The 24,219-nt window shown below is 33.9% G+C and overlaps 1 protein-coding gene across 12 annotated transcripts; it reads left to right on the forward strand.

Moving 5' to 3' along the window:
- The first annotated feature begins 108 nt into the window (after window positions 1-108).
- On the forward strand, window positions 109-21,998 carry LOC105329830 (voltage-dependent L-type calcium channel subunit beta-1). Of its 12 annotated transcripts, XM_011431289.4 has the most exons (14): window positions 114-497; window positions 2,523-2,606; window positions 6,846-6,944; window positions 8,510-8,521; window positions 12,347-12,460; window positions 15,313-15,438; window positions 16,274-16,401; window positions 17,028-17,116; window positions 17,869-17,990; window positions 18,299-18,438; window positions 18,547-18,656; window positions 18,799-18,950; window positions 19,114-19,209; window positions 19,448-21,998. In XM_011431289.4, the coding sequence occupies exons 3-14, from the start codon at window positions 6,885-6,887 to the stop codon at window positions 19,991-19,993; spliced, it is 1,695 nt and encodes a 564-aa protein (XP_011429591.2). In that variant the 5' UTR covers window positions 114-497; window positions 2,523-2,606; window positions 6,846-6,884; the 3' UTR covers window positions 19,994-21,998. The 12 variants fall into 12 exon arrangements, with proteins under 12 accessions (XP_011429597.2, XP_011429596.2, XP_011429590.2 ...); XM_011431293.4 differs by lacking the exon at window positions 8,510-8,521 and having other exon boundaries at window positions 117-497; XM_011431291.4 differs by lacking the exons at window positions 114-497; window positions 2,523-2,606 and adding an exon at window positions 6,417-6,745.
- Window positions 21,999-24,219: the final 2,221 nt, after the last annotated feature.

Here is a 24,219-nt window from a genome sequence, read left to right on the forward strand (position 1 = left end):
CATTTTGGAGCATTCTTGCTGCGGAAGTAGCGAACTGTCCAATCAAATCCATTGTACTAAATTTATCATGTTTATTACGATGTATTTTAGGATAATATAATTGTTAAATATACTGCCGTCTTCATTTATCAGAAGTAGAAATGTAAAGCTGACGATCGAACCGTACTATTTCTCCTTGGCTTCACAAGACTGAACATAAATTTCTTTTTTCCCCCTAATATTGATGTGACGTAACTGGCCCACAATTCCATTCGGTTCCCATTTGCGGATACCGTCTCGAGAGAAGCTGAGGTTGTTGTTTTTCGTATGTGCGTTTGTCTTTTCGGAAGAAGAAGAAAGCAAGTAACATTATATGTTTAGAAAATTGAATTATCATTGTCAACTGTTTACCAAAAGCAAGGAACGGCTCCAATGGCAGATTTTTGGGACGGTAGAACAAGGCAATGGCATAAAGACAACCATTGCCCTCATCAGTATTGAGCAGCATGCTTTCACAGGTATAGATATTAAAACATGATTATATAGGTACCAATATGTATAAATTTTATATAATTGCTGTCTAAGCTGAATCGCAGATACCTGTTTATGCAGAATATGTGTTGTAAATATGAAGTATGAGTTATGTCCCTTCACTGATGTCGAGATACTTGGCTGTCACAATATAAATTTTATGTTGACAAAATACAAGGAAAAGTTGAATGTGTTAAAGTGTCTGCAATTGAGTTGAGTATTTTTTTAAATAGATGCTTTGTTAAAAATTTTCATACAAGTCATCACATACCTCTGAAACACAGACACTTGTTTCTGTTAAGTTTATCTCAATAGTATGATAATTAACTCAAGATATCTATCTCCAAATTACATGGCAAACCCCCTTTCAGTGAATTGCAGTCATTTTCGCTTCCAACAGAAAAGCAGCAAGCAAGTGTTAGAATACCATTCTCTCTCTACGATATAAGGCTGTAGATAGAAAATCATTTAAGGCACGCTTGGGCAGTACGTGATACACTCCAATTTGATGAAGACGGGGTCTACACTTCTAGGTTAACTGTCCAGTCATTGGCTGAAAGATACGAATACATTGAACACAATGACACTTGTCCGACTTCATCCAGGGCTGTATGTTTCATTTGAAACAGCGTCAATTTCACAGACCAGAGCTGTTCTTGGGGAAAAAACTTACTGATTTTGACAGTCTATGAGTATTAATGAGCTTTTCTTAGGGAATTAAAAGAAAGAAGGTCAATATTTGACATATCTTGTTTTGGTTAGCAAACTAGATAGCAATCCCCAGAAAGTCCAGGCTCTTGTTAAAATGGTTCTATTAAACTTTGTCACAGAAACATGTTCTGAGACAAGGAATTAGTTACATTAAATTGGGAATATATTGTAATATAGGTAGCATAATCTTTGTCTCATGATAGAAAATCAGTCTATTGTTACCGCATTCTAAGCGCCCGAATATAAAATGTTTCATTACGCTTAGTTGATTTGGGTTTTTTTATCTTTCAACGAGCGCATGTCATAAAAAGAATATATTCTAGATGCGAACTATCAAAACCCCAAAAAGACATGCGGTCTTAAAAAAGCTCAGACAAGTTGTATCCTTACCCAACAAATAAAGCAGATTCTCGGGTTTGGACGTATTTTGGTTTTAAGAAAATTAATGTTGGACTGCCTCCAAAAGAAAATCTGGATATGACTTAGAGCTTTGTAACAAGTCAGTTAATTGTATCTTGTTTATTTACATTCATTTTTCAGTAAACTATAAGATATAAAAAATCTGGATATGACTTAATAGTGCCTTGTTACAAGTCAGTGAATTGTATCTTGTTTATTTACATTCATTTAGCACTAAACCATAAAATATGAAAATTTCGATAATATTCGAAAATTAGTTAGTTGAGGGAAACCAATTTTGGATGAAGAAAATCTCACCAATTCCCATTTCTTGTCTCAAGACAAGCCCTTACCATAGTTAAAATATGTCTCAGATTGTTGTATTGGAGCAAAACAGAGCAGATTAGCTAAGAAATAATTTTGATGAATTCAATAGAAACCACTATGTAAGTAATTAATCGAATCCTTTTTAAGACTTGAAAATGCCTACTATCCTAAAACAGAATTCATAGAAAGAAAAAATATCAAATGATTTTCTCAATTCAACATTTGAAGTAAGAACTCTCTTGATCATTCCTATAATAAATGTTTGATTAAGAGTTATCCGCCCCTATTTATTTTGCTTCATTGACAACACACACTGACAGAATGGATTCTGTGGTTTCTTATATCAAACAATACCGGATATAATTTCAGCATATTGAGTATTTTGAGATGTAAAAGTGATCGCAAAAAAAGCAAAATTACATCATCTAAAACATTTTTGGATTGGGTATTGCATTTATACATGTAGTCAGTTAGGATCAGCTATCATACTTTATAGATCATATCTGTGCTGAAAAAAACACATTTTGTTACAATTTAAATGCTGCAACTAGTTCTGTTTTTTTTTTTTTATACAGAAGGTAATTTCCAAAAGACGAAGTAAATCTAGGTTGTCTGATGGGACAAGGGCCTCATCTGAAAATTCCAGAATAATCAGACAGGTAATATGCCATTTTAATTAATGAAATATTTTTAATTCATATTAAAGATGACTTCGTATCTATTTATCAAATGGTAAAGAATTGTTGACACATTATCATGTAACAAATAAGGGAGATGACCACAACTAGGCTTGAACTCGAGACCTTTCAGTTTAAAACCAATACACCATTGACTGAGATAAAGGATTCACCCACTAGATACAGTGTAGTACTGGTTAAAACATGGCAGTACAAATCCTTACATATACTCTATCACACTCTGTCCAGTTCTATTTAGATTTCTATCCCTTAGAATTCACAAGACTTTTCAAAGCCCTCCACATGGGTCATTTTTTTAGGAGCCAATTTAACAAACTCAGGACCCTTTGATATAAATACCGATGCTCTACAGACTGAGAAGAAAGGTCAACCCACTAGCTAGTACTAGCTTGTGTTTAAAAAAGGGAGGATGGTAGTACTAAGCAGACATATATTCAATCACTTATGATTTTGTCATTTCGTAGGAAAAGTATATCATATCAACAAATGATATTTTATATAATGATAAGGACCATCAATTGCAGGCATGCTTATGCAAGAACTTCAAACAGAATATTAGATGATCATAGAAATGAGAATAAAATCATGTCAGCGAATATATATCTCACATGTCTGTGAAACAGGCCATAGGTTTCTGTTTATGATGTTTAAGATTCCAGATGTTTGTCTGATCATTTTTATAATACATAGTTTTGCTGGAAGGTAGCATGACCTTTGCTCTTCACTTTTTTTCAACAAAAATCCAGCAAAATGATTGTTCTTTCAATTGGTGTAACAACGTGAATCTTGACATCTCTGTTGGTAAATTCTCTCAAAATGGAATTGGACAAAGTATAGTTCAACACAAGTGGCCATCTGCACTAAATTATATATTTTATGAAAAGTATAGCAAAATGTTGATGACTTGGGTGTGGTCATTGACAACTTATGAGTTGTTGGACTAAAAGACAGAAACTTTATCTGAAGCCTTTGGCCAAAGTATGCTAGATTTCTAAAACCTCTTGAGACTGAGAGCATCAACTAATCATAGAAAAAAATTCACCGATTGATCTTTGAGATAAAAATACTTTGCAGTTACATCTTATGAGAGATGTACATATAAACAATAAAATTTTACGTTAAGTATTTTACCTACAATGTTCTTCATCTTCATACTGATATGAACCTCAAAGGAAATTTTGTTGTTTGGCACAAATCCTCTTAAACTGCTGCACAAAATTAAGTGAAACTTTGTGGGTAATAAAGACACAATTTGTAGAAGTTATTAACAGGACATGCCAATTCCATTATTTTTCTGTTCATTGTTCCCTTTTGAACTTGAAATTTTTGCCATTTATTGATCATAGAAATGAAAAAATTTTCCAGAGCAACCCCTCTTTAATCCCTAGATAAAATTTCATGTAACCTTGTAGTTGTTAACACAAAAGTGCATATTTGCAGAAAATTTCAATGTGATGTTTTTCATGAAATAATGTTGCATGTGTAATACAAACTCCGCCATTCAGTAAATTCGTGTAGTATTGTCAGGTAATGTGGGATGGTGGGGTATGTGAGCTTGTTCACTTTTTTTCTTTTAAGAAGTCACTGTAGAAAAATTAAAAGAGAATATGAAGAATATTATGTTAGATTTGGGTTTTAGTTAAGTAGAGGATTTATAGATCCAGTAAATCAATCTATTTGGTAAATTTTGCTCTGATTACAAAGGTCACAGGCAAGTGAGATTACAGAATGTTTAGTTCAGATCATGCACTGAATTGCATTGATACAGGAGTTTAACAAATGAATGCAAAATATTTAATATTTTTACAAACAATAATCCCACAATCCTCTGTGTATATAAACAATTACAATAAATGTTAAATTTTGATAGATAAAACTTATGTCCTGCAAAAATTAGGACTCTTAGCTATTAAAGTATGTATTAGAATAGATGTTAAAAAAATGAACTGGATGATACATTGTAGTTTAATGTCAGTGTTCACCAAGTTACTGTTTTCCCCACCTTATAATAGCTATATAGTGTGAGAGGCATTCCATGATGGACTGCATTTGCTAATCTTTCTTATAAACTGTTCTCAAGTTAAAAACTATATGCTTGTGTAGTTTGCCCACACATTAAAAAAAACCTAGGCTTCACATTGCCCCATGTGAGTCAGAATTGGGATATGCCAATGATACAGAGGCAACAGATGAATCTAATTGATAAAATCATTGTTACAACAGCTCTCCCTAGTCATGCATAATTGATACTGCACATGAAAATAATGTGTACCATCAGTCATAATCAGGCACTGTTGTTCTCATTACATGTGGCAATTAACCGGGAGAAGTTAAGTGTAAAATACATAGGCCCAGTAATGACGACTGACTGTGTGGAAGCTCTACCTTGATATGTATCAATAGGCTAATCAAAGGAGTTTTTAAAAAGTTAAATGTTTTATAAATTTTAGACGTTTATATAACCCATGCATTGTTAAGGCAGCCAATAAATCAGAAATGAACTTGATTTTTTTTTTTTAATATAAATTCGATCAAGTTTAAGTTTATAATTAAAAACTGTGTGGTCAATTAAAAACATGAACAACAATATCAGATCAAGAGTAGATTACTCTGAAGGCAGAACAATTGTATAAATTTCATGCATATTATTAAACTAGACTGAATACATATTATGTAATCCATTACTTTACAAATGTTTTTCCAATATATTTCAAATTTTACAAGATTTCAGACAGTATGTGTTTTCTTTATCTCTTAGATATCTAGAAATAGATAAATAATCACAAATGTCAAACAAGACATAACTATTTCTCTGTCTTGTACACATATTAAAAAATGTGGAAGTATTACTTGTTGATTGACTAACTTTGGTTTGGTATTGACTTTGGTGGCCACAATAAGCAGTCATATTCTCTTGTGCAATCAACCTAACAATAGGAGCCAATTAGTTGTGTGGCTAATTGCTATACAATATTTACAGGTTCAAGTCCATCAAGGTCCTATGTGAATTCATTAGATGGAATAATCTTGTAGCAGGTGAAAAACTGAGCAAGTTTTTGAGGTCTAAGTTTCGTGGTCATTATTTTCTCTTTATGATGAGTCGGTGCTGATAGGTATTTTTGGTGATTATGTAAATGTGCATTAAATTCATCAGACAGTGGAAATTCTTCAAGCATCAGCAGCTTTCAAAATTCGACATCTATTAGAAATCTCAGCCTATAGTAGTATGTATAGAAAATATAGCTGTGATCACTATTTCATAATATAATAGAAGTTTGGTTTATGAGACATAGATATGTATAATTGGGCCACATTTTAATGTTCACAGAGGAATGATAATGTGACACACATAAAAAAATGCAAATGCAGTGTCCTGAATAGTATAATGTCATTTAATTCTTACTACTGACCTTGAAAGAATCTACTGGTGTATAAGATAGTGAGAGGTAAATGACATTTATTTGGTAGATAATTTGATCAACAGAATGCAAGTTCCTGAAATACATTACATGTATTTATATAAACAAATGAGTCATACGTTCATGTATGTACTACATTTAAAATGCAATATGGAGATCAATATTGATATCGTGATGGTATTCACATAATGGTCTATTGATGGTTAAAAAATGTAAAGAATGTAGCCCCAATCTCCATATAAGTTTTCCAACATAAAATATTGATGGATAAATGTTAATATGAATAACATATGTTTAGTGTCATGGTGTATTCATTAATGGAGGCTCTAGGGAGCTAGATTACCTTTGAGATGACCCCCAGTGGTTGATAACACAATTTAGGATCATCTCCTTGTAACATACTCCCAGCATTCTGATGCAGGATTGGTGCCATACAAACTTGTGTATCTGGATGGATGCCACCTCTGTATTGGTGTGATAAAAATACCTCCACACTCAACACTGAACTGGCGAAAACCATTACGGCTGCAAAACCTGGGACGTGTACAATACTTGGGATGTTATTATTGTTGATCATTCAGTGTGAAAATAAGTAGTAGATTTAAACAGCAGGAATGTAAACATACATCTGGAAGGCTTGAACAGGTGTGAATCCTAGGAATTCTGTGTAACACATACTCTGTACACTTAACTTACTTAGAGGTTTTACTTAGTGATAAAACTCAATATATGTGATTGTGATGGATTTTCTCTTACTGAAATACTTGTATTTTGATTGAAGTTTTTTAGCGTGGATGATCTGAGGATATAGAATACACAAATGGCGCAAGACAAACATAGGCCGAAGAAAAACACCTTCACCAAAACTGAAAGGAGCTTTGTAAGTCTGTGTGCTTGTACACAAACAGTGCATGATCAGTTTATACATGTATATATACTGCAAGTAACATGATTTCATGCTATGGGATGCTGCATGAAATATGACCTATCTATGCTTGTCTTCTAATTTCCATTTATCACTTATACCAGGACATATAAACACATGGACTGGAATTGGTACTTCTCAGATTTATAATGGAAGGATATTGCATATATTTTCAGTACTTAACATCACGGCATAATAAAATGAAAAAAGGATAATAAAATGATGATTATCAGATTAATTTGTTTAGGAATCTGCTTTAGAATGGCAACATTTTTATGAAGGACAACCCTAAAAATAGAGATAAGCAAATCCCATGTATATGTTTAAAATGTCTAATGGCATGTACAGCAAATTATATACATGTATTTCAAAAGGAGCAAACAAAGGGCCAGTCACCATGTTTTGTTGAAGATATCTTATTAATATTTTGATCCCTCTTCTAAATGACCAGCACCCCTACCAGATGAATAAAAAAAAATTAAACTCGTGCAAAAACAGTTGTTTTGTTTAGTAAAGTTGACCAATTGTGAAAGATGAGTATTAAAACCTGCATCATAGGATTGTCCATGCGCTTGGCACTCCACAACAATGAAAACATCATTAAAGTCACATCGGAGTTGTATAACTTTATTTTGCATGATGAGAGTTATGGATTATTCATGATTTATTTTATCCCGTCTACTGTGAAGCCTCTCCCGAGATGCCAAGTTGTTTATAATGCAGATCTTTTGTTTTGTGTGCATTAATGTATTAACACAGGGGAAAATGTAAGCCCTATACAAGATAGAAATTGATATTGGTCTGTGTGTTTGATATTAATCTGGAGCTGTATATTGACAAAAGTGTAAGGTGATGCACAGTTATGTGCTGTCCTGGGTAGACACCATTTTGAGAGAATACAGTAGCAATCAATTGTTACAATCTATAACTGAACAGTTTTCTGAAAATGCTGCATGTTGAAGAACTAACAATCCAAATGTTGACCTGAGACAGTTGTTATCCAGGTTTTATATACTGTAACAACTGTGTATTATGTTGTACTTAAGACTTTTCCTTTGATCTGATAAAGGAGTTTGTATGATTATTTCTTGTAGTTGATACTAAATACATCTTTAGGCATTTATTTGTTTTCCGAAGTAAATTTACTTTCTAATTTTTCCAACAAAATTTCTTAGGCACATGTTTTTCTGATAAAAGTTTACTTTAGTAATGTAGTTGGTATAATACAACTTCCCATGAAAAGGAGCAGTGTTTGGATGCTGTTTATGTCAATAGGATGTGCCCTTTATGAATTTGTAGAAGAGAATGGTATTAAGGTTCATTCAGCTGTGATTTCCCTGAAATAAAAAATACAGTGGAACTGTAATCCTGGGGACGGTAGCTCTCAATCTAATTTAGAGGTGGATGCTTTGAAATAGTGTTATACTATAGGGCAATGTTTCATTGCAGAAACAAAATTGTATACTATAGTATCAAAAATGTTGTCCATGTATTCTCATATAGTATTATGATTTATTTAGTTACCAGAGTGGGTAAGTTCATATACTTATTTTTTGGACGGATTGCATGGTTTTTACTCTCCTGTTTTGATTCTGCTTGTGGTCATCATGAGAGTTAAGTGTAATGAAGGTTGTTATTGTGGCAATAGCTCTTTGTTCAGACTGATTTTAGTATGCTAGAAACTGTGTTGAACCAATTGCATAAATGATACTTGTATACAACAGACTTCATGCATTCAGAGATATTTCGACCAGTTGATTCAATGATACTGTGCCAACTCAATTCAAAGGCAAAACAACTGCAGAACACTCATGAGACTCGTATGAAATCACTCATTTATTGACATCACAGCTATACTTGTGCATATTCAAGGCATTTGAACAAGCTTTACCCTGTGTATCAAATACATGTACTAATAACTTCCAATATTAATCTTTGTAATAGCAAATAACAAATCACTTTTTTTCAATGAAATTTTGCTCATTTTATTAAAGTAGACTATTAAATCAAGTTTTAATGCCATTTTTTCTTGGACTAGATCTATATATTGTTGTCCATTAGAATTGGAACTCTTCACATAGGGAGGTTGAATGGCTGTCAGTGAAATATAGTATATATTGATTTTCCATTGCTGCTGAACACAAGCCTCCATATTGTATGGAAATTTGCATTTTAGCTCTAATTCAGGAGCCATTTTGGAGCTTCCATTATTATAGTGCATAATAACCCTGTTTCGATAGAATTTTGAAATCTGCTTTGTTTGGATTAATGAATAATAGCAGTTCATAGATCCATATTTAGTATACCGACAATAATGACAAACATTCTCTGCTGGCCATTGGTTTCTGCAGGGATATAGACTCATAAATGGGTGTGATTAGTGCTGTAGATGGGACGAATTAATGTATACACTGATTATCAAAATTGCAAGATCTTGGCTAAATGTTTTTGCATGGATACCTTGGTTTGGGTGGACTGTGATTGTATAACAGGAAGTGGGCTTCTTGTGACAAATGTGTCCTGATGGGTCGAATTAGGAAACATAACAGTGATGTCGATTCCTTGATGGTAACTTTTCTTTATTATAAGTGTTTTGCAGCTATCTGCATTGCTTTATTTGATTTTAGGAGAGAGAAAAATAATCTTGCACAACCTATTTTAGAATCTTAAAGACTGAGTTCAGATATTACTGGCAAATTTATTTATTACATTTGTTCAAGAATCTTTAACTGCATGCATTGATTTTTATCTATGAGCGATTCTGTGAATTTTCATTGTACATATCATGACTACATACAGGAAAATATTTGCCCCCTTTTATTTTCACCCCTTTTGCCCTCATTGTCAACATGTGAATCAAAGACTGGGCAAAGTCCATTTTAAGTCTCAAATTATCTCTCTTTAAATACAACTGTGTCTGGGCGAATTCAAGACAGGGCGAAACTCTTAGTGTAGAAGGGCGAAAATTACATGGGGCAAAAATAACCTTGTTTACAATATATATCATTCTACTGTGCATTGTTGCTGAGGATTTTGTGGTAATTAGAATTACAGCCTCATTTGAATTTAACTTTAATACTTCCACAGTGTTTATAAATGTTTTTGCTACACTGAATTCTCATGAAGAATTATTTGTTCCTACAGATGTTTTCACCTTCAAATTTCTGCAACATAAGAACCAAAGAGAACTGTGTATTAAGCATTGTCTGATAAGCAAAATTGATTAGTAATGGAGATATTGCAAACTACCATAGTGTAAATGGTAAAACACTGAATTTCCATAGTGATAAGAATCTGTCCATTAAGGTCAGATTTTGGAGTTGTCCTGTATTATGGTTCATTCCGCCAGTGTATCAAGATGTTCTCATCTCTGCATGAATACTGAGGAGGATTTGACAATATCTCACTACCACCAAGATGGCCATTAATCATGGTTCATTGGTTTAAAGCCTTGTCAATATGCTGAAATCAGGCTAAAAAACTTCTCATCAAGATATCACTATGCTCTTCAGTACTGATTTTGACTTGCTCTTTCTATTATTATCATTATGCATTTTAAGGGCATATTATCTTTTCCCCTTAAGCAGCATTATATAAGGACAGAGAAATGAAATATTACCTTCTTATACAGCAATTAATTACCCCTGCCTTAATTTTACATACCCAAGAGTTCTTCTATTCTGCATTCAGTTTTCCAAATTTTACTAATTCAGAAAAGCTGTTAGATTATAATGTATATTTACTCTTTACTGATAAATTCAGTACATGTACTCAAAATTTGTTTTGGTTTCCATAACATTGTCTTAGTTCATTGAAAAACTGCATTTTGCAAGCTTTACTAAAAATTTGTGGCGGAGATTGTTTATTGGCTTCTAGAAAAGCTGGATTTAGATGTGAATGCCTGTCTGGTTTATAAGTGAGCTTGTTTACATCCCAAAGCATGAAAGAAATAGCTGCCTTCCTCAGGGCTCCTAGCTGTCAGCCAATCCTAGCCATACAGACTACAGACAGATAGCAGGATGCACTCTTGAATGAAATGCAGAAGCTCTTAGAATTGATTGGCAAATGATTATGTTGGGATGCACTTCATCCATCATGTTCAGGGCGAAATAAATAAGATACTTTATTTTCTGATTATGGATTAATATTGCATCCATTTAGGAATCCAAGCAGCTCCAATATGTATCCCAATTTAATCTGAGAAAGGACTGCTGTTTTCAACAGACCAGACTACAATGCAGCATTTTCATTTGCTTGTGTTTTCCTCTTGTTGTTGCAGTGACACACATTTGTGAATTATTGATTCATGCTATTACACGAAGGAGCAGAATTATAAAATATTCATAAGAGTTAATCAAACTTAAATCAAACGTTGTAGGCCTCATCATTTTGTCACATTTAACTTTGTATTTTCTGCTCTTTATAGGCTTATTTTGAAAATCTGAGTGTCCTTTTCAAACTGGAGTGAATCTCTTTGTTTGTATATAGGTATATGAGTAATTGCTCTTTTTAAGTATGTATTGATTACTATGAGAGTAGGGCAGTCACAGACATATTGATTTTTTTAGGGACATAATGCAGTAGTGCATGCCGTATTGCTGCAAAACTTCCTCTGTTACAGTGTACAGACATTTGTTTTTCTATCAGAAGCCATATTCATGGTCGGTCATGTGACAGTTGTCTTTTACGATTCAGATAAAGCTATGGACTTTCTGATTTGATGAAATAATGCATTTGTTGTCATAGCGTAGAGATGCTGGCAAGTCAGTAGAGGCTGGCTTCTGAGAGGACTGACAGTGGTAGTGCTGGGTGGTGTTGACTTTGTGTCTATAACAGCTTCCTATGACCAGTATTATTGAGTTGGAACTGAGTATTCATGTCTATTGATTTGCACCAAGGTTACAAATTAACTCCATTCTAGAATGTGTGTCAGCTTGGAGGGCTAATCCAAGCATGGGGCAAATATTTCAAAATTGTGATGGGAAGAAAATGGAGACTGCATGGCATGTGTTGTAACAGGTTGTTGTGAGATAGAGACATAATGGTGGCTGTAGGCAGTCAGTCCCAGGAACAGTATAATCTCCTCCTTAGTTCATCCTCTATTTCTTTGGTAAGTGCATGCCAATAGTACTGTGTGGTGTGCAGAATGGAACATATTGGAAAATAAATGCCAAGAGAGTCCTGAAGTACTAACAGAAAGTATAGTACATATGTACCGGTACATTTTGCTGTTGCCAACCCCCACTCCTGTCTAACTATCCTGGATGTTTCCCTTGTTTGTAAACAGTGGTAGTTCAGTGAATTTGAATAATTGAACCATTTATGTTAATAACTAACTCTCTGTCCTTTTTTTTCAGGAATCTGCAGACTCCATCAGCCAAACTACACCAGATGCTTCTGAAAATGAGGAGCGTAGTGCATTGCAAGCAGAAACAAAAAGACTTGCCTTAGAACAGTTACATAAAGCCAAGGTAAAATCAAATTCACAACTCTTCCTAATCTATATGCAGCAAGCCTTGAACCCAAACTTCACCATTGATTTGCTTAGCCCTTGGAAATTGATTTTTTTTAATAAGTTACTTTGCCATCTTAGTAAATAGAGACAAATGAGTGTAGTAGATGGTTTTGCACTTGTGTACTGGTGTTTAGTGTATTACTCAGCAGCTGACACCAGTTGATAAAGATCACAGTGGGGCCCTTTGCCAGTTCTTCCTCATGCCATTAAACTCAATCCCTCTTATTGACAACTCAGTTTGATAAATTGCCTATTTTCGGAGGTTTGCACTGCAGAAAATGATAAAAAAGAGAAGGGGGAATTGTACTTTAGGTCGCATCACAGATATGCCTGAATATTTCTCCCATATTGCAAAGTTCAGTAATGTTCTAGTGGAAGACTTTGCCATTGGACTAGAGTAATTAGTGTGCAACACAATATAGAGGGTGAAACCCAGCAGTAGTCAAGAAGCCTGCTCCACTTTGTAGAGACAGTGAGAGGGTGATTTATGACAAAAAGGTGAATTCATCTGATATTGTATTGATTCTGTCATAACCGTCACTAGAGCAAGAGGCTTCCTCCCCCACTTGTCATTATGAACATGCAAGATTCAGGTCTGTCAGGGATGCAGTATTGATCCACATACACTTATTTATTTTGGTGGAAATCTATTTGTGGACTGGATTACTATACCCTGCTCTGGGATATTTTTGCAGCTAAATTAATTTGCTGGTTTCAAACTCCCACAATAGTTTTGATATTTTTATTATTATATTTGTACAGCAATCAGCACTGGGTGCATGCTGATACATGTTATGGGTTGTGGGAGGGAGGATTATATCCATATACTGAGCAGTGTTTAATTATGCGTGCTTGCCATTCCAAATATAGAATGAGAAATGAATTAGAACTAGTTTTTGAAAGTAACCGACGCAAGATTTCTATAATGCATGAATTTCTATCTTGGATACCTGTATGATATTCATTGATTAAATCATGAATGACATTTTGATTAAAACAAAAACCATCAGTGGTCTAGTGACGTAATAAAAGAGTGAACAAACAATCTGACGCTGTTATTGATGAAATATTCCACTTGGTTATATGTATATGGTCCAGAATTATAATTCAATAAGATTGTTAAACACATTGGTAGGTAGACATGAAACGATTGTTATTACCGGGTAGATGTCATTTTTATGTGTATCTCAAAAAGCTTTTGTTAATTGATCTATACTAGAAGTCAACATTTGAAGTACAGGTTAATCTTGAAAAAACTTCAAGAAATGAAGAGCCAGAACTTTTCATCCATTTAAGGTGACTCACTACACCTTGAAATATTTTCTCAGAACTTTTCATCCATAGCATTAAGGTGATGCACTACACCTTGAAATATTTTCTCAGATCAGTAGAAAATCACTTGATTGTGATAGATATCATAGTGGATAAGAGGTATTTAAGTCAAATAGGCAAAAAATGTGCAATTTTGCAATTTCCAAAATTTAATTCAGTAAACATGAACAAAAGCTCCAGGCGGATTCAAACTCATGATCTGCGGTTCAGAAGCCCAATACTTTAACCACTTATCTACAAACCAATCGAATGATATAAACAGTTTAACAAAACATTTAAATCGCCATCTTGTGACGTAGTGTCTTAAAAAGTATAAGTCTAGGTTTAGTGAGGTACCTTAAGTGAATGTGTGCAGTTATATGAAAAAATAAGTCAGGCTGTGATTTAATTCCCTTTGAGAGATCAAGAACTTCAGAGGATGGAAATTCGAGCTACCTGTTTGAGTTAGTCTGAGTGTCACCTGTATGTAGTGGTAAAAGCAGTATATTTGTTGTACCTGCAAAGGTTATTGTATAGTCAGACTAACATCATTTCATCTTTGTAAGTTTTTGCTTAACAGAATGTGCCGCTGGAGCCCTTTTAAAAATAATTATCACTCTGACTACATAATTCCTTAATGTTTACAAGATGCATAGAAATTTCAAGCAATGAAGAATGAAATTTAATTAAATATTCCTGTTAATAAATAATGAGCCATGGGCTTATGATTGATGATAACTGAAAAATAATTGGTAAACCTTTTCCAATTATCGATTTCAATGTTAAATGATAGCCTGCCATAGGAGTAGAGTTTGTGAAAAAAAAGAATGGCTTAAGTTTTGTATTTGAGTTAGAATAATTTGGTTTCCTTTTTGATGAAGATGAAAAGGAACAAAAATAAATAGTGAAACAAGTATTTTCTTCTTAGAGAAACATTCTTTTTAAGAGGGGGGGGGGGGGGATGATGGATCTACTACAAATTATAATGAAAAATTATTGATTATGATTTATACCATTGTGGATAATCCTTTGTGTGCTATATGGGTATGAGGAGAAATTCTCCATCATCTGTTCCCTAGATCTAACTGACCAGACAGTGCTGTCAGACTAAGAGTGGCATCTGTTGTCTATTTCTCTGTTATTACTGGCTGTACTAGAGTGTAATATACAAAGATAATGAGCTTTCCTAAACATATGGTAACTTTGCAGTGTTCTTGGTGCTATTGAACTAAGAGGGAACAGGACAAGATGTGCTATATACATGTATATTTAATACTAATTTTCTCTAATAGCATCAGAGCACTAGAATTTAAAATGGAAGTAGCTACCGGTATATACCCCTATTTCATTGATATAAGTTTGTGAAAATGTTATTCAGTCATTCAATTATTGTCGCAAGATCAAGATTAAATGATTGATAAGAATTGATTTTGTTGAATATGTGTAAAGATGAAATAATTTCATATTTAATTGAAGACTCTCTTCTTTGGTTTCCAGAGTAAACCTGTGGCTTTTGCGGTCCGCACTAATGTAGCCTTCAATGGGACAGCGGATGGGGGGGACTGCCCCGCACCCGGTCACTGCGTTTCTTTCGACGTGAAGAATTTCTTGCACATCAAAGAAGTAAGTAAAGAATGCTAAGATTTCTGTCTGAACCTATCAAAATTTTTTTATTAGAATTTCTTATTTGATTCAATGATCTCCTATAAAAAAAATTTGGAATCAATTTTTTGTATTCATTAAGAAGACAGACATTAGTTATGGTGAACTTTTTGTGGTGATGTAGCCAGTTAATTGAAGAGTCAGAAGTCAATTAATAATTTGGCCGTAAATCAGCTTTGCACTGTATGGTTTTAGGATGCTATCCAACAAATGGCTATGTGCATCACCTTTTCATACCAGTACATGTATGCTACTCAGCCTGGTTTACATATGTATTAGATTCATGTATGATATAGATTATCTTCTTTGTAAAGAATATTCACATACCAAAAGTATAAGCTTTAGAAATATATCTCTACAGAAAAATTGGGGTCGACAGACAACAACAATAAATGCAGTTAACTGAGCAAAAAGAGAAAAGAAATGTGCATCAGTTTAGGAGATATTAACCTAATATCTTAACACTGTCTGGTGAATATTTGATGCTACAAAAAAGTCAATCATTTTCAGTGTATTGTCTTTTTATTTGGCTCATACTTTCTTTTAAAAACAAACCACACCAATTCACTTTTCGATCTCTCTGTAGCCTTAAAACCTACGGCCTTTTAACCCAAATTCCCACAGACCTATAGCTCTGCAGCTTACAGAATGAATATGTGTACTGCAATTGGTTGAAATCAGCCAAATAATCTAGAAATAGAAGTGAGAGAATTCATGCATTTCAGACATGTAAATATATAAAAATAAGAGTTTGTTTGATCAACAAATAGTTTCATTCAGTATTTTCCGGTTCCAGAAATTCAACAATGACTGGTGGATTGGGCGGCTGGTCAAGGATGGTTGTGATGACTGTTTTATACCCAGTCCAGCCAAACTGGAAAATCTCAAGTCTCTGTCTGGCCCCAAAAGCAAAATGTATGTAAGGTAAATGAATGCAACTGAATACACCACAAATCATGGCTCAAGGTGCCTTCTTTGTTATCCCCTTAAATTCCAAAGTAAAAGAAAAATTGTTTCCTTGCCTAATCCATTCCTTGAGCACATATGCTTGCAGTCTTTGTCTAGTTTATTTCACATTGTGTATATTGTTTGGGGAGGAAATCAAATTATATCTTTTCGTGACAGTTTAGCTACAAATTTATCTTATGTGAGACAAAATTTGATATCTTCCCTTTGCACCAAGTTGAATTTAACAATTAGATATTCTGAACTAAAAGTATATAAACATATAAGATTCTAACCAACTAAATTAGTTTTTTTTAAATTGAATAGATGTTCCTAAATGTTAACAATTTGTAGACCTTCCTAAATGTTAACAATTTACAGACTTTCTAAATGTTCACAATCTGTGGACATTCTATTCCTCTGTTGTGGTTCAGTTGCCTTCACCAAGCATTGTCATAATCACTATTCCTTTAAATCCAATAGATATTGTCACACAAGTCTGTTAACATGTTTTCGTTGTTGTGATTCCATGCATGTTTTATTATTAACACAAACTACAGTTCACGTAATGGTATCACTAAAATTTTCTTTGTTTTGTTTTTCAGACGCAATGACTCCAATACCACCATGGAAGGTATGCTGGGGCAGGGAACAGGTATGAACTCCTCCCGAGAATCCACCCCACCCACGCCAGGTAATCAGCACATGTCCACCCCACCCACTCTGGGTACTGGGCACTTGTCCTCAACTGGGCCTAACCACTAGCATGATGGTGTACCATGGGGCATTTCTATCATTAGAAAGTGTCTTGTCCATGTTAGATTATCTCCCTTATTCTTAGTTAAAAATTCAGATTTCAAAAAAGAGTTGGGTTTTGATAATGGAGATTTGAAATAGATTAGAATGTAGACAAGTAATGGTGACCACATCTATCCAGCATGACTCCTTTGTTGGCCACTGTCCACTTTGATGTCCATCATTATACTAACTGACCACTCTCTAGTCCTGCTTTGATGTGTAACTGTTTGTACACTTAGTACTTGTATATATATTGTCATTTAAGTGCAGTACTCTGAGTAGATTACACATGTCTTGATCTAAGCAAAAATTGGGGTATTAGTTGCAAATACATGTATACCTAGAGAATATAAAGGAATGCTCGTTTATGTGCATGTGTATGATAAAATTGTTGATAATGGAAACAGCTTAAATTTGTTTTATTCTCTCAGAGTTTTGATATCTTAAAGAACTACAGGGCATTTCATTTCTTCAAGTAAAATATTAAAATAATTTCAATTTATTTACTTTTTCTGATATTGACAAATAATTGGTACTTGGACATTAGACACAGAGTTATTTTACCTGTCCCCCATATCTCCATTACTTGATATCTTCTCTGTATAGAAGAAGCAAGTTCTTTATTCTTTTGTGTTATTTTTTTTTCAGGAATGAATGATGAGAACGGAGCAGACAGCACTGTGGGTGAGGACAGCGACAGCACAAAAGCCTACAAGTCAGGCGGCATCATTCCTCCAGCCAAAGAGAAGAAAAAACCATTCTTCAAAAAAGTAGGCACTGATCATTCTATTGAAGAAACAGTTTAATATGTATTCTTTGATATGCTGTAAATTCCTAATTATACACGAGAAATTACGGTAATATTCGCATAAAATTGCAAGAAACACGTCTCGCGGATTTAAAAGTCTTACTTCAATTTTTTGGACCGGTGTTCACTATTTGAAATTATTATTATAATTCAGCGTTCACGATTTTATATTCTGGCAATTTGATGCAAAACTGTTAAATCGCAGAATTAAGTACTCTCGTTACAGTATTTGTGAAAGATGGAGATGATAACGATTGCTTTGATTTACAGTCTGAGTCAGTGCCACCTTATGAAGTAGTGCCTTCCATGAGACCAGTTGTCCTCATTGGTCCCTCACTGAAGGGTTATGAGGTCACAGACATGATGCAAAAGGCTCTCTTTGATTTCCTCAAACACAAGTTTGAAGGGAGGTAAGTCATGGCAATGCAAGAGTTCTAAAAAAAGAGTATTCCAACCAATGTCAACAAAAATTGTTTGATTTGATTTATGTTTGAATAATTATGGAAATAAAATTTTAGGATCATCATTACCAGAGTTACTGCAGATATTTCGTTAGCTAAACGATCTATAATTAACAATCCCAGTAAACGAGTCTTGTTGGATAAACAGAGTCGCTCTTGTGGAATAGGTCAGTATCCATAAGTGTAAAAAATGATAGAAATTTGCATCTAATTAATACATTGTTTTGTGTGAAGTCAAATTAATTAATATATTGTTATTGTTTTATGTGAAGTTGGAGGATCTTATTCTTTTAATTTCCTGCTTCACAGGGGAAGTGCAGAATGAGATAGAGAGGATTTTTGACTTGGCCAGGTCTATGCAGTTGGTAGTTCTAGATTGTGACACCATTAACCATCCCTCACAATTAGCAAAAACTTCTCTAGCTCCAATTATTGTTTATGTCAAAATTGCTTCACCAAAGGTAAGATCTGTTGGGCATTATTTGTAAAGTTCTCAATGTGTAAATTTTATTGATTTATGGAAGATTAATTGAATATTTTCGCAGAATTTACGGTTTGATTTGTTTCCTAATACATGTATTTAGATTACATTGCTATAGGTAAATATCTATTTTCTTTTTTCAGGTATTACAGCGATTAATCAAATCTAGAGGGAAATCTCAGAGCCGTAACATGAATGTACAGTTAGTAGCTGCTGACAAACTGAACCAGTGTAGTCCAGTAAGTCTGTGTTATCATAAGGAATATACTGTCTTCAAGTGAAGTTAATTGAATTCATGACAGTTCTTAATACATTTATATGCATTTATATGCATTAAGATACTTAACGTCATTAAAAAAGCAGCATAATTTGTTTGAATATGTAGACATACATGTAAAAGTGGCATAATATGTTATTATATGAAGATATAAAGGTTATATATGTATATATGTAGATTTTTTTTTTTATCTGTTTCAGGATATGTTTGATGTTATTCTTGATGAAAATCAGCTGGAAGATGCCTGTGAACATCTGTCCGAGTTTTTAGAAGCTTACTGGAAAGCAACACATCCAGTAGATAACACCCAGCAAACAAAACTAATGCCTTCCCCCAATCCCATGACGAGGCATAACACAGTGCCCCCTGGGCATGGGCACGGACACGGGCACGGGCATGGGCACCATGGACATGGTCACAGTGTTCATAGTTCATCATTTCGTGAACCGCGGAGACACGATGATCATGAACATCATATACGTGGTGGTGATAGAGACACAAGTCCTTCCCGTGAAAAACTCCACGATCGTGATCTGAGATCGGGACATTATGAACGTAGTGATTACAATCGGATGTCGCCCCGAGATTACGATCGTAGAGACCATAGTGGTGAAATGCACGAGCCACGGCGAGATGACCGGTACTCTCATAGAAAGGAGCATGAACACTTTGACACGAGAGAAGCCTATGGTTCACCAACAAGGAATTCTAAATATCCCATGAAACAACAGTCTATAGATATATAGACCACCGATAACTGTGTGAGATAAACCTTCCAGGGATTTGCAAATAGCGTAGTGATTAAAATATTCAGTGTTTTTGACCTCTATTTTGTTATAAAGGTCATGTGCCATGAATGACCTTTACCCATGTTAAGCTGTAGGTAAATATTTACCTACAGGGGATAGTTAAAGATCATATGTCATGCGTTTAAATGTGGTGTGAATGCCTTCCTTTGAGACAAGAAGTTGTCCACAATAGAGTTTTCCCTGGATTTCTTGTGACCAGTTCTTGCATACTGTATGTAGCTATAGAGAGATTGTAATGAATTCTCCAATATTCTTCTTCTACAGTTATCATGTTCTTCCTGCTAGATGATGTTGGACTTGTTAATGCAGAAGTCCTTGCCCCAAGTTCAGTACGTCAGACTATGTAGGGCAAAGGACGTATTTGGTTGAAGACTATCATTGATCAAGTTACGCAATCTGAAACGTGTTTTAAGTTGATCTGCAATATTCTCACTTTTCATTGTTGTTTTGTTCAGTTGATGTCCTCAGATTTTGCTGGCAAAATTATGTGTCATGGTTACCATAACCATATAAAATGTCTCCAAGTAATATACTTTACAACTCTGGTGTGTAGCTTTCTACAAAAGTGCAATAAATATTAGGTTTTTCAATCAAATTGCAAAAAAAAAGGTGAACCAATGTTTGTTAGTGCAATTTTTTTTAGTGCAAATTCTCAGTTGTGTAACTATATTACAGGATTACTATCTTTTAAAATGCTCACTTGTATTATTTTATTTATATTTTTAAAAACCTATGGCTGGCCATAGTAGTTTTTTGGGGTTTATTTTGTATTTTAATTTGATATTGTCCCATTTCTTTGTGTAACTACGCACATTTAATGAAATTAGGAGTTATTTCCCTTTATCCTGAATCTCGAGGTAGAATCTCATTCTAGCAGCCGATCATATAACTAGTAAACAGAATCAGGCATTTTTTTTATCCAAGATATTGTGTTAACTCAAAATACATGTACCATATATGTTAAAAGTTTGAAACTATCATTTTTTATCTGTGTAAATGAAGCATACATGTAGTTGATAAAATGAAAGTACAGAATGTCTCCAATACCTTAATTATTCAGGTTGGGAATATTCTTCATTTTGCTTCACCAATTGGGTAAAAAAGGTGTATTTATTGATGTAAAATGATGTGATCAATGAAGCTAAACTTGTATGCATAGCACTTTTTATTGGAATCTCAATTTGTATCTCAATATGTATTGTTTAGAGACAACTTGAGTGTAAGCACAACTTGTGTGAAATATTTACTGAAAACGTAGTAGAATGTAGTGTGAAGAGTTGGAGAACTGTTTTTTTTTATTTATTTATAATTTTATACCTCTTGAGAAAAAGAATAATCTTGAATACCTTAATATATTATAGATTCCAATTTTTCATTCAATCTTACCACTTTTTCCCTTTACAGTGGAATCAGTTTGTTGTTATTTTGCCCTGTGATTCAGGAAATATTTGTGGATTAGACACAAATTAGATCTTGCATAGAAACAAACCAAGTTTTAATTCATACTATATACGTTATTACACATGCACACCATTTTGTTGATTACATGCTTTGCTCATAGTTTTTGTTAACAAGTGCAATGTTAAGAGAGACGATGTACCAGTTCATATTTTTATTGGGAAAAATCGAAGTGTAAGCAGTAGAAATCATGTGTAGAGACTTCTTTAAATAATCAAGACTTTTGTGGACGTTTTACAAGACTGTGTGTATGGGTGTTTTGTATGGGAAGCTACTTTGCTTCCTTATTCTACATGAGAGATCGTTCCTTGTTGATGGATATTCCACAATTAATATATAATGCATTTATATCTCCATTTTGTTAACGGTATGGGAATTGTTGCACTACCCTTTAAATTCTGTACAATATTATTCGGTATGTCAATTTTATTAAATATTTCCAAGTTTGTTGGATTTGTAAATAAAACGGATTTTTATCTCAACATTGAGGAGTTCTTCTATTAATTAAGCCCATTTTATTTCTCCCTATGAAAACTATATGAAACTGAATACATTGAACATTCCTTGTTTGAAAAACTCGGATTTAATTTTTCTGCTATTTGATATGTGTAATGTAATTTAATAGAACTATCTATTATGAAAATAATTCCTTTGTTAGTTATAAAATTATTTCATTTTATCTCTTCACTAAGATTTTTATTAAAAAAATACAAGAAGCCCATTGTTTACGTTGCAAAACTGAGTAACAGTTCTCGAGTGAACTACTCTGATCGTCATCGCCTTTGGATATTTTTATATTCATTAAACCATTGAGGCGATTTTAACCAAACTCAACACAGAGCCTCCTTTCGGCAATGGGCTTTGAAGAACTTTCTGCATATATGATAGGTTCAAGTTTATTAAGCCAATGACCCTCGTTGGTCAACTTTTTATATTACCTATAATACGTCATCCTGCTAACAAACAGAAGAACAAAGTTTTACCATAACCATGGGATCAGAGAAGGGCCACTACATTCTGGATGAGAGGGGATTTTCAATTTTAACCCCACCCTAACCCAAAAAATCGTAGACTAGTCATTGCGTAATTCTTGTGGGTCAGGCCACAAGTAGGAAAAGGAAAAAACTGAAATATAGAGAATTCTTACGAAATATGGTTTATCATTTATTGAGAACAAAAAAATGGAAGCGTGCTATTTTGAAGGATTTTTACGTGGAGTTACCGAGAGGCCACACGTTAGAAATTCCAGTTTCACAAAGAAATATAAAGGCAAAATAAATAAATAGATGTGAACGTAAATGGATAAAAAGTTTCAAATTCAAATCACAATGTTGCCCCTTTGGTCAGTCTGGTAGAAAGGCCACTCGGCTTATCTCCGGTTGGAGTTGTTGTTTTGTACTGAATTGTAACTTAATTCAATATATTTACATTTTCCAGTGTCTTTGTCTGTGATTATACTACGTATCGATTTTGTACTATATAACCCATAATACTAATGAACCCAAATTGAGGCGCCAGCGGGGTTTACTTATTTATATCTAAATATTTAATCGTATGATGGCTTAAAATTATATAATTATAAGGAATCATTCTTTGAATATTATGAGGTGATAATTTCGGTCGGGGCGTGATCAAATCTGTCATAAAGCCCTTCGGGCTTTATTGGATTTGATCACGCCCCGACCGAAATTATCACCTCATAATACTCAAAGAATGATTCCTTATTCCTTATATATACATGTTCCGGTATATCGGAGTTAGATATCTTTGTTCAGAAGAGCAATATGCTCATTTACCTATTACTAAATCTTTGACGCAAGACTTGAACACATTGATACGTACCCGGTATCCAATGAGATTAAAGCCCAGTTGGACGGATCTCTATGATAATCTTTGACCCATCGTGTGCTTAAGGATTGGTCAGAGGTCTCATTTGAACTTTCTTTTTGTCTTAAAAAGAACTACCACTTTATCGGAATCTTTACAAAAATTACGGTATAAATGTACCTCTAATATATCCCCATCAATGTTTGGTCGGAAAAGCATTACATTGTTATGTTCAAACTTGACTGGTCCCTCCTGCAATATCTTGAATACAATTAGTTAGGATTTATTGTTTCATAAAGATGACATAGGCTTTTTTACAAAGACTTCCAAGATGATTTTTTATGATGTAAAATTAGAAATTATTGTCCGATCAATAAGCAAAAAACCTGGAAACACGCATAGGCACCTGACGTTAAAAGATATAAATATACCTTTTACCCACGTGTATTATATTGGGCAAGAAGGTATATTTTTGATCGAGATGAGAAAAATTATATAAAGTCAGATGCCTGTGGAAACTCTAGTTGTTTATCTTGGCCTATTTACGATAACTTTTTTTTTGGTTATATTCAAAACGGAACCGCTGTATATGCTATTTTGGATCTCTTTGGTAGTACTGAAAGTTTTAAAACTTTATTGAATCCTTTTTAACAGTTAAAGGATTGATATTCCTCGACCAGATTTGAATTTCAATGATACATGTAACAATGCTTTGTGTGATGTGTATATCAATTTGACAGAAATATTGTGTGGATAATTTTGTAGTTCATTGCCTGGCGTGGCATTTCGATATCCCAGTACCATTAATTAATTAGTTGCTGATTCGGAAAGTCATTACGTTGTACATATACATGAAGAGTAAACAAAAGAACACAAGC

This window comes from Magallana gigas, chromosome 2 (assembly GCF_963853765.1).
Source record: "Magallana gigas chromosome 2, xbMagGiga1.1, whole genome shotgun sequence".
In the NCBI taxonomy this organism is placed as follows: Eukaryota; Metazoa; Mollusca; class Bivalvia; order Ostreida; family Ostreidae; genus Magallana; species Magallana gigas.